The sequence below is a fragment of the Polypterus senegalus genome, chromosome 6 (assembly GCF_016835505.1).
Source record: "Polypterus senegalus isolate Bchr_013 chromosome 6, ASM1683550v1, whole genome shotgun sequence".
Taxonomy (NCBI): Eukaryota; Metazoa; Chordata; class Cladistia; order Polypteriformes; family Polypteridae; genus Polypterus; species Polypterus senegalus.
Genome location: NC_053159.1, coordinates 85,721,810 through 85,739,698, shown reverse-complemented (window position 1 = coordinate 85,739,698; position 17,889 = coordinate 85,721,810). Strand labels below are relative to the sequence as shown.

The window sequence follows — 17,889 nt, the reverse complement described above, 5'->3', positions numbered from 1 at the left end:
TTAATTTTGCAAAGCATGGTTCTCAGTTTCTACCACATCATTATAATAGCCCAGGCCCAGGTGCACCCCCAAACCGGGTAATGCGGTCTAAGGGTAGAGGGATGATTTACTATACACTAACTGCAGTCTGGCCAGCCACACTCCCCCATTCTCACATTTAACTGGTCCTGCAGGTCCTTTAGTACAGTAGCAGCCAGCAGACAAGAGCACTTAGAGACAGGGTTGACACCTTACAGGCTGATTTCTAGGGACTGAGTACCCTGTGATACAGGTGACTACAAGGCAGTCTGGCATTTCTGGCAGGAGGAAGTTAGCTACTAGAGCCTATTTTATTATTATTTCTGGATTACATCTTATATTCATTATTTCTGGGTTGCATCTTGCCTGAAGAAGGGACCTGAGTTGCCTCCAAAGCTTGCATATTGTAATCTTTTTAGTTAGACCAAAAAAGGTGTCATTTTGCTTGACTTCTAAACTGTTTTGAAATTAAACAATAGTTATACCCAATTTATTAAAGGCTTAAAGCACTAGTCTCATGTGGTGTTTCTTTGTCTCTCATGTTTCAATGCTTATTTTGCATCTCCGGGTGTCCCGTAAGTGTCAGTTCATGCTGTTGCCTTACATCTGTAACATTGGTAATTGTAGGAAATTAGTAGCCTTTCAATGCAAATTTAAAAAGAAAAAAATAATCTAGTAGGTCCAACCAGAAAGCAAAAGAATTATAATAAGAGTCAAGGGCAGCAGTTTGCAATGACGACAGATATTGTGACACATCTCTAGAGAGATTTTAAGCCACATGGTTTCATTTTATTAGAACAGATTGCAAAACAACCTTGGAGGCTGCTACTCATTTCTTAGCACAGAACATTCTCAAAGCTGCTTCACCCATTTCAGAGGGGTGGAGGGGTCATTGGCATATCGCGGTGGCATTGGGCATGAACCAGGCAAACAGCTGTGGGGGCCTTATTTATAAAATGACAAACAGATTCTGATCTTATGTTAAACCAATGTACAAACTGGAATTTATAAAACCTGAAATTAGAGTGGGGTGGCGTAGTGACGCAGTGGGTAGTGCTGCTGCCTCGCAGTTAGGAGACCCGGGTTCACTTCCGGGGTCCTCCCTGCATGGAGTTTGCATGTTCTCCCCGTGTATGCATTGGTTTCCTCCGGGTACTCTGTTTTCCTCCCACTGTCCAAAGACATCCAGGTTAGGTGTATTGCCGATTCTAAATTATCCCTAGTATGTGTGCGTGCCCAGCAGTGGGCTGGCGCCCTGCCCGGGGTTTGTTTCCTACCTTGTGCCCTGTGTTGGTTGGGACTGGCTCCAGCAGACCCCCGTGACCCTGTAGTTAGGATATAACAGGTTGGATAATGGATGGATGGATGAAATTAGAGTGAAATTGTTCTTATACTTAAAAAATGTTTTTTTTGCATTGGATCTGAAGGCCACAGCACATTGTTTTTTATGGCCATCTTATTAATAATGATGTGAGATTTGTAACAATAACAAAGAAACAAAAATGAATTATGTTCAGCTACCATTAAGAGTGAAAACCTTAAAATGTAAAGAAAAAACATGAGAATTGCATTAACTTATTGATATGAGGCCAGAAGAAGGGAAAGACAAAAGATGAAAAGTCTATTCAGAAGAAGTAATTGATTTAACTTCCTTAGTTGCTATGTTTATTCTGGAAAAATGAGTCAAAAATTATTAATTTTTTTCAACAAGATCAAAATCTTATTATATGTAATAGAAATATGTAAATACCAAAATATCAACATAAATACAATACAAAAGGTATGTGTTGTGTCCACTGCTGTGCTGACGCACATTTAGTACCCGTCCTTCTTGTGATGTGTTTTGAGACAGTCACCAACTCACATCCTGACGTCACAATCGGTACATTAGAAGCGTGTTTCTTTGCGCGCTTTTCTTATGTTTTTTTCTGTTGCTTTCGCATGAGAGGGTAGAATGTCAGTGCCTGACCTAGATTGTCAATGCACCCTTTTCTGTTATCGCAGGCTACCAGAGCCCAAGGCTTAGTGACTTCCACATTTCCCCCAACATGAACATCGATAGTTCGATGTATATAGTTCGATAGATAGAACATTGACAGTGCTTAGGGAGCTAACGTCTTGCTTGCCCTGGTACTTGATTATAATTATTTTGCCTTTTTTGTCACACAGCTACTGCTGCACCACTGTAAAGCTTCACATGACCAAATTCACCAGTTATATCATAGTGGTTTGACTATGGAAGAAAGTATGATTGCCATCGCTATTGCTTGATTCGAGCAATGGTTCAATTTCAGTTCCTTCTAAAACTACCTAAATGACTTTTTGTCTGCCATTGTGTTATTCTTTGAAGGCTCGGCCCCACTCATGAATTTTGATGAGTTACCTTAGAGTTACCATAAAGTTGCAGAATGCACAAAAATATTTTTTGTTGCAGCATGATGTTATTTAATTCAATAGGTGGCAGCAGTGTACTGTCTCTGGAGTTATTTGGAATTAACACTAGAATCCCTGAAACCTACAAAAAAAATGGATTACGAGTTTTTTCGTAGGCTTCAGGGATTTTAGTGTTAAAACTGTAAAGCGTATCGTTACAAATCACCATGACTCAAGTTTAACCGTAATTGCATTGAATACCAAGCCTGAGTTATACTCAGGGCTAACGCCAAGGAGGTTAACTCCAGTTAAACGAAAAGATAAGAAATGATAAAATGCATTATGTGGATATGACAAAATATCCACTGCTTGTGTCTCATTATTTCAAATGTCATTTCATTAAAATGCAACATCCACCCTACCCACTGAGCATCATTAAGCTCTATTTATGGTAGTGGCATATCTTTAAAAGGGTAAGGACCCATAGTTGAGACCTTGAGACAATTGAGAACTTCACCAATAGAATGTTTCACAAAGAGTGTGTTACCAGAGATTGATTTAGACTATTTTGTTCGTTCTGATGAGCCATTATTAAATACTAATAGCCACACTTGTGGACATCTCCCACCCTTGAGAGTTCCGTTATACACAGTCAAGTTATTCTAGTGAAGATGTGAGTTCTCTCTGTCTTCTTCAGTTCATTGTAATGGAGACCTTTCAGAGAGAACCTACAGCCAGATTGGCAGTGGCTCTGCATACTCTTCGTCAAATAACACCTGCTTGTGAGATTTTGCTCACCTGCTTAATAGAATGCCATTGCACAACCCATCAAGCAATACAGTATACTTAGATTTTTGAGTAAACATATTTGCTATAACCTCTATCGTAGTTATAAAATATCGAATTTAAATAAATAATTTCCTTTTTTGGTCTGATCCTGCCATTCATTTGCCATTTTAACATAATGGGTAACTTTTTTTGATTATATGGCAACCTGTTTATGGTTTTGTAAGGGACATTTTCTGTGCGATAAAGATTTTTGCTGCCCATCATTATCAGCACATCCAATAATGAGATGATGAGTTCATATGATATGCGACTCTATCATTAACTTTGTCTATCCAAAGACTTTGCCTATCCAGATTTTCTTGGTGCCTTTCCCATCCATGTAAAATGGACTAAAATGTTCTCTTTGTCTTGATTAGTGTATAATGATGTGGTTTATAGCTAAGTTATGCAAATTATCTCAGCCTTTATAAGATCAATCATTTCCATATTTGTTGGCATTTGTCAACCATCCTAGAACTCAGGTTGTTCATCTGCCATGTTCCTTCAGATCTGTTGAATAAACAATGTACATTGAAACCACTGCAGTTATTTAAAAAGAAATCCTCCCAACAGACTTACTGTATAAACAGAATGTGTGTGCATTTGTACATTTGGATGTTTTATAAATCATTTGTATGAACTTCTAAGAAGAAATTGCACATCCCGATTTAGGATCATTCAATGTGTATTTTTATAAATGGACAGTCCAGGCACATTTTCAAAATGTTCCTGACATATCCATCCCTCCGTTTATTAACCCCATTATCCAGTTCAAGGTTATGAGTAGTTGATACCAACCAACTCTGTATGGAGTATCAGTCCATTGCAAGGCCCACTCTTGAACTCCCCCACTGGACCTTCTAGTATGCACTTCTGTGGGGATATAAGACGAGGGCTGGACACAGACATGTCAAGAATGTGAAAACTCCACACATTCAATGATCTTGTGCATGATTTAGACACCAAAAGTTGGACCTGTCATATGCAACCAGAAGTGGAACACTCTGGAATAAAATGAATACAATTGAAATCGTCTGTCTGAAACTAACTCAATATGGGTGCATTCAATGATGTAACATAGAGTCTTCAGGTGTTTTTGGTCTTTTAACATCAGAAACGCTTATCCAGGTAGCCCATCCAGGGGTGATCAATTTGTGGTCCAGTAGGGCCTCCCTCTTTATCCAGAGCCATCTGGTGGCTCTTTCTCCAGCATTAGTGAATATCCTAATTGCCTTCTACTTTATAAGCCTTACCACATCTGTAAATGTGAAGCTCCGAAAGCGAACCTCTATTGGTTCACAGTGAGCGTTCCAGTCCTGTCTCACAAATTGCTCTACTGTTTCCTGGTACTTGTTAAGCTTTCTTTCATATGCCCCCTCCATGCGATCTTCCCAGGTTATAGTGAGTTCTAACATGATCATCTTTTTGGTGGAGTTCAATACGATGACCATGTCTGGATGGAGTATTATTATGGCAATGTGTTCAGAACACCATATTTGCTTGCCCAAATCTACACTCAACTTCCAGTCTGCAGTTGAGGCAAGGAGACCTGCTGCTGATCTTGGCTATGAGGTAAGCTTTTCTCCAGTCCTGAGTGGTAACGGCTGAGGCTACTATCTCAGCAACTGCTTTGAGAACTTGGTTGGGCTGCCAGTAGTAGCGGTCTTCTTCAAAGGCCTTTGGGCAGCTGCTGAGAATGTATTTGAGGGATCCTATTCCAGAGCAAAGAGCACAGGATGATGTTTTGCTCTTTCCCCAAACATAGAGGTGTGATGGACTCGGTAGGCCATCATATGCAGCAATGATCAGAAAGCAGATGCAGTGGTAATCTGCAGGATGGTTTCTGATGTGACTACGCATTGCCCTGCAGTTTCCCATCATGCCCAGGCTTCCTGCTGTCTCAGACCCACCATCCTGCTAGCTCTCACTTCCTCGTCCACACTTGCTTGCACCTTAATCAGATCACGTTTATCCTTCCCCTGGGCCTTCTCATTCTTCCTCCTGGCTCAGCCTTTAGCCACATTCCCCATTAAATCTGTTCCTTCTTTCATTTGGTAAACCCATTTATTTGATCCCAAAGTCCCTAAGGACTGGATTCTTAATCCGAAAGCATCAGGCACAAACCTAACAAGGCACGCTTGTGGTGCTGTTATGCTTAAATTCACATTTGATGACACAGTATATTAACAAAGAACAATTCCATTGCCTGTAAAAACATCAATGAAGAACTACAATCCACTTTTAGTACATCAACAGTCAGGTGTCTCAAGCATTTTTTCCTGTACACCACTAAAAATGTGAAATCTAATTTTTGAATGAAAAATTAGAATATTGGACTGAACAATTAAGAACATAAAATTGAAACAGGAGACGTTAAACTGACTGACCTTCGGCTGGGCACGAGGGTGGCTATTCAGAACACATCTTTAGGCCTCAGGTCTTGCTGAGCATTTTTACATACTTATTTGTTGCATTTTGCATTTGCACTTATTTATTTCCTTATAGAATTTTTAATTTTCTTTTGTAGTATTCATGAAAGGCTGACACATGCGAAGAAAATACATCCATCTCACAACTCGTGACTGGGTCCGGAATTTAACACAAGTCTCTGAAGTTTTAAAGAAGCAGCACACACTCCTGTGCCACTTGTGGTTTAACTCATTTACCTTACTGTTAGCATGAAGTAGGGGGGTCTATCTGAATTAAATTTGACAAAACAAGAATATTCAAAGACAAATGTGCGTCTTTAAAGATATGACAGCCCGATGCTTAAGAGCCCTATTGGAATGCTTACCATTGGTGAGTACCGGTGCACACTGGACAGCAAACAAAGTCATCAGAGCTGTTGAAAGATGAAGGAGAGAGTCATAAGAACATCAGACAGTTGACCAATATGAGAAGACCATTCAGTCCATCAGGCTCATTTGTTTAGGTGCCCCAATATCTTATTCAGAATCTTCCTAAAAGTTGTCAAGGTTTCTGCTTCAGCTGCATGTCTTAGTAGTTTGCTCCTGATTCCCACAACTAACTTTCATCTTTATAACACATGCCTGCATGCTGCTGTGACAGAGAGATGACCAAATTTAATTTCCTACCCTAGTCAAATGGGGGAATTATTTTAGCAGAACTATTATAATAAACAGTAAGATGATGTTTATGGCACTGACAGTAAGGTGGCACAGTGGTGGTGCTCCTCTGCTTGGGATGTTTACTTACCTCAGCAGCAACATTCATGTCTCTGGGGGTTTATGAGGTCGCTGGAAAGGGGTGTGAGGCACTCCTGATATCTCAGCAAATGTACAAAGGCCCAAGGCTTTAAAGTCCTGGTGCTTCCTGTTTTGCTATATGGTTGCGAAACATGGATGCTATCCAGTGACCTGAGACATAGACTGGACTCCTTCGGTACTGTGTCTCTGCGGAGAATCAATTGGGTACCGCTGGTTTGACTTTGTGTCGAATGAGCAGTTGCTCACAGAGTTCCAATTCAGACCTGCATTGTCACTTACGGCACTATGGCCATGTGGCTCGATTCCTAGAGGGTGATCCGGCTCACAGGTTCCTCATTGTTGAAGACCCGTGCTGCTGGACCAGGCCAAGGGGACGTCCATATAACACCTGGCTGTGGCAGATAGATGGTCATTTCCAGGGGGTGGGACTAGACCAGGTGTCTGCCTGGATCCCGAGCTGTTTTATCATATGGTGGGTGCAGGAACACACTGTACCGGTGCGTGCTCCCCCACCTGACCTGATAGTTAAACCTAAACATATAAGAAGAACAAGAGCATAATAAAAATATCTGATGTGTAAACCCATGAACCAGCCAGAGTAAAAGGTATGCACTGATTGACACTGTATGTAATTTAATTTTTTTTATAAGATAGAATTCTACCATTTGTTTTTTTGATCATTCTGACCATACTGTAACAGACTGCTGTAATAGATGTTCCTCCTTCAGCATGTTGCTGCAAGAGTAATAAATGACACAGATGGACAAGTTTTTCTCCTGCCTGATTACTGACTGAAAAAGGTTTTTATCAGACTTGTCCTGGTAGAGGTAAAGTTTCTTTCTTTAATTAAGATCTCAGTTTCCACCACACTCTACCATGCTCTTTGGCAATATGCCAACTCATTTATGTAAAGCTACTGTGCCACCCTTATGGTGTTCACCCACTGCTCATTCACCGCAACAACACCGCCATTCCTTAACGTACAAATTCTCATCTGAATATACTTAGTTCCTGCCACCAAAAATTTCAGAAAGTTCTTTGAAAGAGAAGAACCGTCTGAAAATCAGTGGGCATCAATGGGTAACGATTTGTGTGGCATTACTGGAAGTTCTTCACACAAGTTGAAATTGAGTACATTCATGGTCCTAAAAATGACTGTTCAGGCTCCAGAATCAATTTTTACAATATTTTTGGTCTTGAGTAAGACTTTCATCACTTTAATGGCAGTTGTCATCATAAGATGCTTGCCCAACTATTAATATTACAAGACAAAGCAGTTCAAAACATGGAGGAGTTAAATAAACAGAATGTTAAGAACAGATTAGCAGCATGCACTGACAAGAGTGTGTAATAATTTACAAATAAAAGAATTGCATAATTAAGCAAATGATGGTGTTGTTTAAAAGAAATGGGTGTTCTGGAAGCACATTCTCACAGTTCCAAGGACTCAGGTTCAATTCCTAGTCCCTTTCCATCCAAGATGGGTTTCCTTCTTGCTGCCTGGATACAGTCCAGCTCCCTGTGATGCTATGTCAAAGTGTAATGGAAGAAGAGAGGCGAGATGATTATGCCCATTGTTGCAGGTGGCCGGAACCCTTACCCAGCCAGGATGCCCAGTGTTTGGAATGACCAGGGGAGAGAGTATTTTTAGGACAGTTTCTCCCCCAGGCCAACAGAGGGCAGCCTCCTAGCTTTCCAGTGGGGCTATGGGTCATGGAACGCGTGGCCACCGCCAGGGGGCACATGGACCTTTCCAGGGCCTTATTTAGCCACACTTCCTCCACACCCAGAAGTGTGACCAGAAGAAGCTTGTTGAGTCCTTTTGGGTGCCCTATAAAAGGGACCAGTACCCACCATTCTTCGGCCAGATTGTCCACAAAATTATTTAAGGGGCTTCTGTCAGCAGACGGCCACGAGTCCCATCTGGGATGCCATTGTGAAGCCTGGGTGCGTACAGCCACCCTAACCCCTGACACAGAGAGGCAGAACACAGGTTCAACACACAACACCTGGTTTATTTACAGTTTTGTGCACAGTACACCAACACAACACAGTCCCTTCTCTGCCGCCAGTCCATTCACCTCCACTTCCTCCTCAGGCTTTGTCTTCTTCCTCCCGATTCTGGCCAAAGTTCATTTTTAAACTCCATTAGGACATACTGGGTGGTGCACTGGTAGTGTTTCTCCCTCGCAGTAAGATGACCAGGGTTTGTATCCCGGCATCTTCCTGCATGGAGTTTGCATGTTCTCCCCATATCTGCGTGGGTGCAGGTTAGGTGGATTGGTGACTCTAGATTGGCTCTAGCCTGTGTTTGGTGTGTGTGTTCAATGGACTGGCTACCCATCCAGGGTTTGTTCCTGCCTTGCTCCCTATGCCAACACCCCCCAAGACAAATATTTTAACATTTTAACTGGAAAGAATGAACATTACATAACATTCTCAAACTCATATAATCCAATTGTTGGTCCCAGGGCACAAGGCAGAAATAACGCTGAAATGGGAGAGCATCACACCACATAATTTTAAAATGTCAGATTAATTTAATGTGCACATCTTTGGGAGTACCTGCATTCCTGTACCTGGAATGAGGCAGTGCTAGCTACAGTGTCACCCTGAGCTGATTTAAAATAATTAAATTAAGACCAAAGTAAAAGCAGGTAAAATTTTTAAATTTTGAAGATTGTCAGGATAGGTTCCAGTTGAGTACTGGTTAGACTGTCCAGTACTGGTTAGATAACAGTCAGGTGAATGTAGGTTAGGTTATGTTAGTTTAGGTTAGGTAGACTTTACTATTCAAGAGGGACATTTGCTTGCAGCAGGAACATGCGAAACATAAGACACTGTTACACAGATACAAGAAAACAAGCAAAGACACAACAGCGGACAACCAGTATTACCATAAGTATCCACACACACAAGTTTAGTACAAAGATGAATAATAACCTTTAACAGTACACAAAATAATAAGTCCGAATTTAGCATCATCCCTACTAGTAAAGGAATCCAGAATGCTTATAGCTCTGGCAATAAAAAAGTTCTTAAATCTGTTGCTCTTCACTCACAGAAGCCTGAACCTGTAGCCTGATGGCAACATTAGAAATTAAGAGAAAAGAGGATGGACACTGTCTGACTAGACTGAGCTGGCCTTCTTTCTAACCTGATTTATAATTCAGCTCAGTGGCCGAGGTCTGTTGCAAAACAGTAATTTTACGGCTAGGTTTTACAATGTTGTTAAGATGGTTTATGCTATTAATGCTGAAGTTGCTAAATCAACAAATAAAACCAAATGTGACAGCACATTCAAGGAAAGACCTCCTCAAAACAATTACGTTTTCTAAGAAACAATCGTCGTTTCTGTTCCTTCTTGCAAATTTGAGATCAAAGTGCAGCCTCCGCACATGTTTGCATTGCGCCTTTATGTCTAGTTGTGTATGGTATGAATGAAAAGTTCAGTCAAGAGTCCTTCCCCTCTGTTCATTGCTTATTCATTTATTTAATGGGCCAGCACATTACACTGCAAACTCATCAGGAGCTGCAGCTCATCAAGTGTCAGGCACAAGGCAAAAAGCAAACCAGTCCATCATGTGGCACACTCACCAACTGAAGGGTCTTTGCTGGTAGCCTGCGAATTTAATCCCACTGTGTCCCTAAAATAGATTAGGAGTTTAAAAAGGAATTTTTTTGGAGAATATGAAACGACCTTTAAATAGGCAAAACAAAAATCCCACATTGATTGGACTGTTCACCAACAGTTACGCTATTCCATTAACGGTGCCCAGTGCTGCCTGCTTTATGGTGTCTGACTGTGTTAGGAAATAACAGTTCAATCCCTTAAAGATGACTTTTAAGAAATGTGTTTTTTATTATTTAAAAATCCTTTACCCCTATTTCTTTGTATATACCATACAGTGCTTTTCTAGTGGTGTGTCAACATATTATTTTCTAACAATAATGAACCCTAGAAACACCTAGAAATGAAAGTATGTCTTAAAATGTGCCTCGTCCTCCATCCCACCAGAAATGTTATGCTGACATTCAACCTGACTTACAGGGTATGCTTCTGTATACACAGGATAGTGATAGTAAATGCCATGTGCCCATAGATCCACCCATCTACTCCATTATTGTATTACATGTCATGGGGGTCTTTCCAAATGATACTGTGATAACAGGAGCTGTGCACGTTGTGTTAATTAACTAGTGTAAACGCTAGGGGTCACTGTTGCCCCTTTAATGCCAGCAGACAGACGCTCAGGACACAATGTAAAAGCAACAAGAAGTGTTTTAATACTTTTTCTTTTAAGCAGTACCTCCAAAGCACCCCAGCCACAATAAACAGGCAAGTCAATATACAATAATAATAATAATAATAATAATAATAATAATAAACACAATCTCTTCTCCACACCTCCCAGCAAGCTCTGTCACACTCCTCCCGACTCTGGCTCGCTTACTAGGTCTCCTACAGTTCTTTACATAGTTCCCGACCTGGAAGTGCTTGTGTTCTTCCTCCCACGTGACTTGCCAGCACTTCCAGGTCAGATGGAGAATCCCAAATCTGGTCTATTAATTAGCCTGGAAGTACTTTGAGGCTTCCATCCTCATGACTTCCTAGTACGTCCAGGCTACAAGGGAAGCATGGCTCCCCAGGTCCTTTCATAGCTCCCCCTGATGGCACCCCTGGTACCCAACAGGGCTAAGAAACCGGTCTCCAAGTCCCAGGATACCCTGCAGGAATCTGGGGCACTGCTGAACTCCAGGGGAACTGCCATCTAGCGTTTTGGGGGAAGCAGTGTCCTGGAAAAGCTGCCTTCCCCCATCCTTCCATCCTTTGGGCATCCCGGCTGGGTTGAGCTGCCGGCCGTCCCTCACACTAGACATCATCGACACTCTCAATCCAGCTCTGGGTGGGTGCAATCAGCACAAATGTGACTTCCAAGATAGTGAGCTGAAGTTGTAGATGTATCATGTTGTGATGAGTGGTCTGTGGTGAAGGGCGAGTTGTTAAATAATCGCGTCCCGAGAGCATGCGGGCTCGAATTGTGCACAGTTATGTGTAAGCACGCTTCACTCCAGGGATGATTGGGGTGCTGGTTGATCACACATACACATGTAAAAGCAAACAGATCATTCAGCTGCCACATTCATGCCTCAAAGATAGTGACGTCTCACACCTGCGTCCGATCAAGTTAATATATGGAGCTGGCACAGCAGAGAAGGGGAAACAAAAAGATAGATGGATGTTAAAGAGAAGGTAAGGAGCGAGGGAGAGCCAGTGCAAGACTTGGCAGAAACAAGCGTAAGGAAATGCGAGCCCCTCAAGAGCACTCAAGAGGAAGCTGAAGGTTGCAGTAATACTTATGGCGGGCTCCCCCACAAGGCCGGGGAACGACAGTCAGATGGAGTTGGGCTTGGATGTGCCCCGTGGAATGTCATTGGATTGGCAGTGGACACAGGTCAGAAATAAAGGTTGTCTGCACCTGCGGGACATCATCTCCTCGTGCTGTGAGATCCGAAGAGGGTAAGCCGGGGAGACGTCAGATTTTAGAGGGATACACCAGTACTTGTGAATTTTAAAGGACTTCTTGCTGGATTTTAATTTTTGCTTTAATGGAATATTGATTTTAACCTCCATGTTCACTTTGGCTTTCATGGATTATTTATTTATGGGCTAATGTGAATCTGCACTATTTTGAACAGTGTTTTTTGATTGGTTTTAATAAAAGCGCTTGACACTTAGGCACCAACCCCAGGTTGACTGTGTGTGTCCTCTTTTGCCCAGCTTAGATCAATTCTTGATGGTGTCGGGTTGGAAAAGCTCCCAAACGCAACAGGGTAGTGTAGAGCCAACCCGGACCGTCACACACGTGCAGACTGTATGTGGAAATGCTTGCTTAAATATCTGATCACATGCCACAGGTTGCAACATCAAGATAAACAAGAAAGTATTAAAATATGGAATTTCATTGTATTTAATAGAAAAGAACGTCAGTATGTATGTGAAAATGCTTCCTTTAATGGTCTAAAGACTAGAGTTCCAGATTATACTTCATACAACAACTGAGCCAGCCATTACCCAGGCATGCTCATTTTAACAAACAACATAATGCTATTTATTTATTTCTGAAAGATTAGAGAAGTATATTTTCATGCATACACACACTAAAGGCAATAAACAACACAAAATATTAATGGAAGACAAGACTTAAGGAGTCTTGCTGGTGTAATTACTTAATAAATCATCCATCTCTTATCGTACATGTTCAGTCCAATTCTAAGCAACATCGGGCACAAAGCAGGAGTCACCCAAATTCACTACCAAACCGGGCCAATTCAGAGCCTCCAGCTATATTGGACTGAGTGCCCAGTGCACCGGTTGGCATGGGTGTGCTCTTTAATACCCACAGTGTGATTCTTTATTATTAGAAACCCTGCTTAAGTTGTTGATCTAGCAGAGCAAGTTTAAAAAATACAGTATCTAATTCTCCATTGTCTTGGGAGCATTTTAATACTTCCTTTAAAAATGCACAGAAAACGTAAAAGCTATAAGCACAACAAGGCCCAATGCCTTCACCAGCCCTTAGTGTCGTCATGTCAAGATGAACATTTTATATTTAACAGACATTTCTCTTACCTGTCACACTGAGGAGATGTGGAGCCCCCATGTTATCCCACAAGCTGATCTTCAATACTGAGCCTAAGATAATGAGAGTGGCGCTCAGGAAAATTGTGAAAGGAAGGGAAAGCAGAACTTCCTTGAATGAAAGCCCTGCAATAGACCTGAACCAGTAAGTACAGAGTGTCGCAACAAAGGGTTGGCCAACTGAAGTGTGCCATGTTTGTTAAGCAAACTGTAAATTTCACTGACTTACACATTAAAGTTTATAGAATCTCTCCCTATAATGTTTGTTTTGCTGGCTGATTCATTCAGCTGCCGCGACATGTAAAGTGGATTGCACATGGACTGAGCTTATATTTTCTCCAGAAATATGCATTACAATAAATGACCCAAAGACACATTACTATTTGCAGATGATTAAAAAAAATGAGTTCTGTCCAAAGTGCAATCAATCCAGTGAATCACAGAAAAACTTAAAATTGATTTGTTGAATCAGTGGCAGGAACTCAAAAACAGCTTGTGTGGAGCACAGCGCCGGCTCGGCTCATTAGTTTAGGAGGTCCAACAGGCCCGTGTCATCTCGAATACGGGTGCAGTGTTTTACCGAGCAACCTCGGAACTGCTAATTTAATGGGCCAGTAGATAACTCAGGTTTTCAAAATGCTGGAACTAAAGTAATTTATCAAGCAACAAAGTTTAATTTCCGAAAACCAAAACCCAGAGTTCTAACCATAACTACAAACAAAACAGAAATTACCAAAACGCACAGAAGTGCATCCAGAATCAAAATGGTAAGACAAAGAATCAAATCAAGAAACAAAGCTATGACTCATAACCAGAATATCATTATAACCCTAACCCAGATTTGATCTTTCAAAATCAAATCTATACTTACAGAAAAAGAACTGAAGCATTACATGAAGATTTATAATAAAGCTTTCATGTAGTGAAACCATGATTGGCACCCAAGTAACACGTTCACCAAATGCTGAGACTCAAAAGTGGCATGGTGACTCACTTGAAATAAAGTAACAAAGTAATTGATATTTTGGAACACATATAAAATCACATTATTTAAAAACAATCTTTTCAAAGATGTACAACAAGATCATAACACAAATTTATTGATACAAAAAAAATGACTTTAGTAAAGTGCTGTGGTTTACCGATTTGTACCATCGCTAACTTTAAGATAATTAAACCCAACCTCAACTCAAGGCTAACAACTAGTTAATGACATGTTTTGTGGCAACTCCTAACAAGAGGAGCTGAAAGAAGAAGAAGAAGAAGAAGAAGTGAGAGTAACAACGCTAAAGCAGTTCTGGTATTTGGAATACTATGGCTGTTCCCGGGACCATTATATTGTTACAAGTTAATTACAATCAGATGCGTTACACTAATAAACAATATGCGGTTAGTTTCGGTGTATTTATAAAGCCGTGTCAGGAAAATAAGGTGTAACCACACAGGAACAGTAGCACTGCTTTGACGCTGGATGCCGCCAGTCTGCAAAACCGAGCGGAGAACTTGCGTACGACAAGGTATGAGGTACCGTGGAAAAGTGCGTGGATTTACGCCAAGTGTAGGTTTTATACATCGCGATTTGAACGTGGAAAAGTTCTTACGCAACATTTCTGTGCGTACGCACCGTTTACGCATGAGGCCCCTGGTCAGCGTATAGGCTACTTCCTCTCACATGTGACTTCTTCTGCATTAAACATTATTTTCTTACATTTTGAGTCCCAAATGAAGAATGCATAAAACATTGTTATGAAAGTATAGGTATAAATTAAATTTAGAAAAAAAAAGTATTGTATTCATGGGGTCAAACTCACAGACTTTGATAGAAAAACATTTTTCTTAAACGCTCACAAATGAGGTCAAACAGGTCTTTGCTTATACACACACTAGGAAATACAAAAAAAGTGCAGTTTATTAAGTGTTGGTTGATATCAAACATTTATCCACCTCAGATTACTTTTATATATATAACAGTATATTTATTATTTCAAAATAATTTTAATTTTTCCATAAGTATAATATCAATATACATTTTAAAGTAGGCACATTCAAGAAATAAAATCAAATGCTGGTTATTCTTTCATTGTTTGAAGTTGTACTCCGGTAGCACTGAATAAAACCACAAGAGTTACACCAAAATGATGGCAGAAGCCCCCAGAACACCATTAATATATTCTTGACAGATTCTAAAGAAGTTCTGCACAGTTCCACATAAAGATAGTTTTACTCGATAAAACATATGGTTTTCCTATTCAGTTATGGACGATGCATTCTTCCATCTGAACAAAATTAGTCATTGGGTTAACATTGTAGTGTAGGACATCACAGTGAGTTCATTACAAGATATTCTCGTCCTACCTGATGTTACTTTGGAATGACTGACATCATCTGAGAGTTAAGCAAATATCTTTTCCCACCAAAAAGGTCTTAATATAGGAAGGTCCAAAAAAATTTGACCGGGTCTACATGGCATTGCTCAGAGTTAGGGTTTAATCCCCGATATATTTTAGATAGCGTTAATGTAGAGAGAGATGTAGCCTACCAAATGCAGTCTCTACATCTTTCGGTATACCAAGGAAATTAAGAATATTCCTTCTTGTTATGTCCTTCAGTTCCGTTGCTTTAATTGTAAGGAATTTGCACTTGCTTTCCAAATTTATCACTGTTATCAAGTTGTCTGTGGAGTTCATTTTGCTTCTCATTTCATACCTTATGTTTCTTTATTCTATTCTTATGATTTTACTCTTATGAGTACTGCAACAAACACTGAGACTGAAGGACTGAGGCACACACCAAATAAAAATTAAGCCTAAGAATGGGCTTAGCCTAACTTTATTTAACAGTGAAGGATCACACCCTGTAGTCTGAGATGTAGTGGCTTCCCTCTGTTATGGCTGTAGGAAACATCTCATAGAATAACAGATTCCCATGTGTTTTGTTACAGTCAGAGGTCCTCTTATTTCTGCTTTTTTGTATTTTTGTTCATGTTTAACCTTTTTACTAGTATTGACTATGTTTATATTGTTATTTATACTTCAACAACAACAACAACAACATTTATTTATATAGCACATTTTCATACAAACAGTAGCTCAAAGTGCTTTACATAATAAAGAATAGAAAAATAAAAGACACAATAAGAAGTCAACATTAATTAACATAGAATAAGACTAAGGTCCAATGGCCAGGGGGGCTGGAGAAAAAAATAAAATCTGTAAGGATTCCAGACCATGAGACCACCCAGTCCCCTCTGGGCATTCTACCTAAGATAAATGAAACAGTCCTCTTTGGATTTAGGGAACTTGATGATGATGATGGTCACGTAGACTTCTGCCTTTTAATCCATCCATCATTGTTGGAGCATCATGAAGCTTTGAGTAGGTGGAGGTGGCGCAGGCCACCACCACAAAAAAACGGAAAAAGAAACAGAAGAGAGAGTAGGGGTCAGTACAGATTTTAGAGCCACCATGAATAGTTATTATGCTATTATTATCGATATAATTGGATTTTTTAGTATTATGTAGTAGAGTATGTTTTGCCTTCTTCCTTGTATTTTGTTAGTGGTTCCCCAAGAGACGGGGCCACCTGTCTTGCTTCTGATAGGACATGCAGCCCCTCATAGTACATTGTATGCACTTGGTGGTGAGTGTTCCTCTTTATAGCTATTGTTTCTTTGGATTTTATGGCTATATGGCATTTTTTGGGTTCTCTTTAAGGATTTTACCTTTTGTTTGAAATATTTGGACTTGAAAACTATGGATTCCCATTTCAGGCAACATCTTTTTTGCCTTGCTTAGCTCTTTTGAGCTTTCATTCTTTACATTTTTTGTAATAAATCTTTTATTTATAAACTTTCTTTGTTGTCATTTTTGTTATCAAGCTAAAGGTTTACGGTGACCCTCCTCCTTCTGGGGTGTTCACTTTTTTTTTTTTTTGATGATATTTATAGTTGTTTTGCCAGCTTCCCATTTTTGGCACTGGTCTAAGAAGAAGCCAACAGGTAGTATTTGTGGCCTGGCTGGACTAAGGGAGTCTCTACTGAACAGACCAGGTAAGACGTTGGTCTACTTTTTTGCTTAAATTTTGGAGGTCTTACCAAATTTGTTTTGGAGGAAACTTCATTCCAAACATCACTGTTCTTTTATCACGTTAACTTATCCAGCATCCCTACCCTTCTTCCATTGTCACACACTTTGTATCTTTCTGCAATACACTGAAGATTCCAATATTTAGTGAGGACTTCCATTTACAGTATTCTCTGCTCCGAGAGTTTCCATCTTCAGTTTTGAATCATTCCAGGCCTGTAAGGCGCTTCACAAGTATTTCTGATGTTTACCAAAATGCAACATTCCTTGTGCCTAGGTGACATGTCTCTCTTAATCATGTCTCCAGCCCTGCATGTTTTCAGGTCAATCTCGTGAGTAATGCAATTTTATTGTTCTGAGTATTACTTTTCATTCTTCTCAACACTCTTGGCAGAATGGTGGCTCCAAGGCTGAGGATCTGCACTGGCAATCAGAAGGATGCCCGTTCAAAACCTGGAAATGCTAGAAGTGATTCCATTCTGTTGGGCCCTCAAATGAGGCCCTTAACCTGCAATTGCTCCATCCTGTTTCCCTTTTCTGTCCTCCTTCTCTTTTCATGGTTCTCTTCTACCAATACACTGTTGTGGTTGGCAGATCCTAGCAATGGATCTTTTCTGTACCATGTGGTCAAGCAAGGTACAACACAAGACCAAAGAATACATGTTGGGTTGTCTCTTTTAATAATGGTTTCAGGAACAAAAGAAATAGCACTTGTTGG

General features: G+C 40.3%; 1 protein-coding gene across 1 annotated transcript in view; it reads right to left on the bottom strand.

Annotated features, from left to right (window-relative positions):
- The window catches only part of si:dkey-195m11.11, a 31,346-nt gene extending 18,174 nt beyond the window's left edge, over nucleotides 1-13,172 (bottom strand). The window contains exons 1-2 of the mRNA XM_039756468.1: nucleotides 13,081-13,172; nucleotides 6,014-6,061 (exon numbers count right to left, since the gene is read on the bottom strand). Of these exons, the coding sequence (XP_039612402.1) occupies nucleotides 6,014-6,061; nucleotides 13,081-13,111 (79 nt within the window). The 5' untranslated portion in view covers nucleotides 13,112-13,172. The remainder of the gene's footprint in view (nucleotides 1-6,013; nucleotides 6,062-13,080) is intronic.
- Between the last annotated feature and the right edge of the window lie 4,717 nt (nucleotides 13,173-17,889).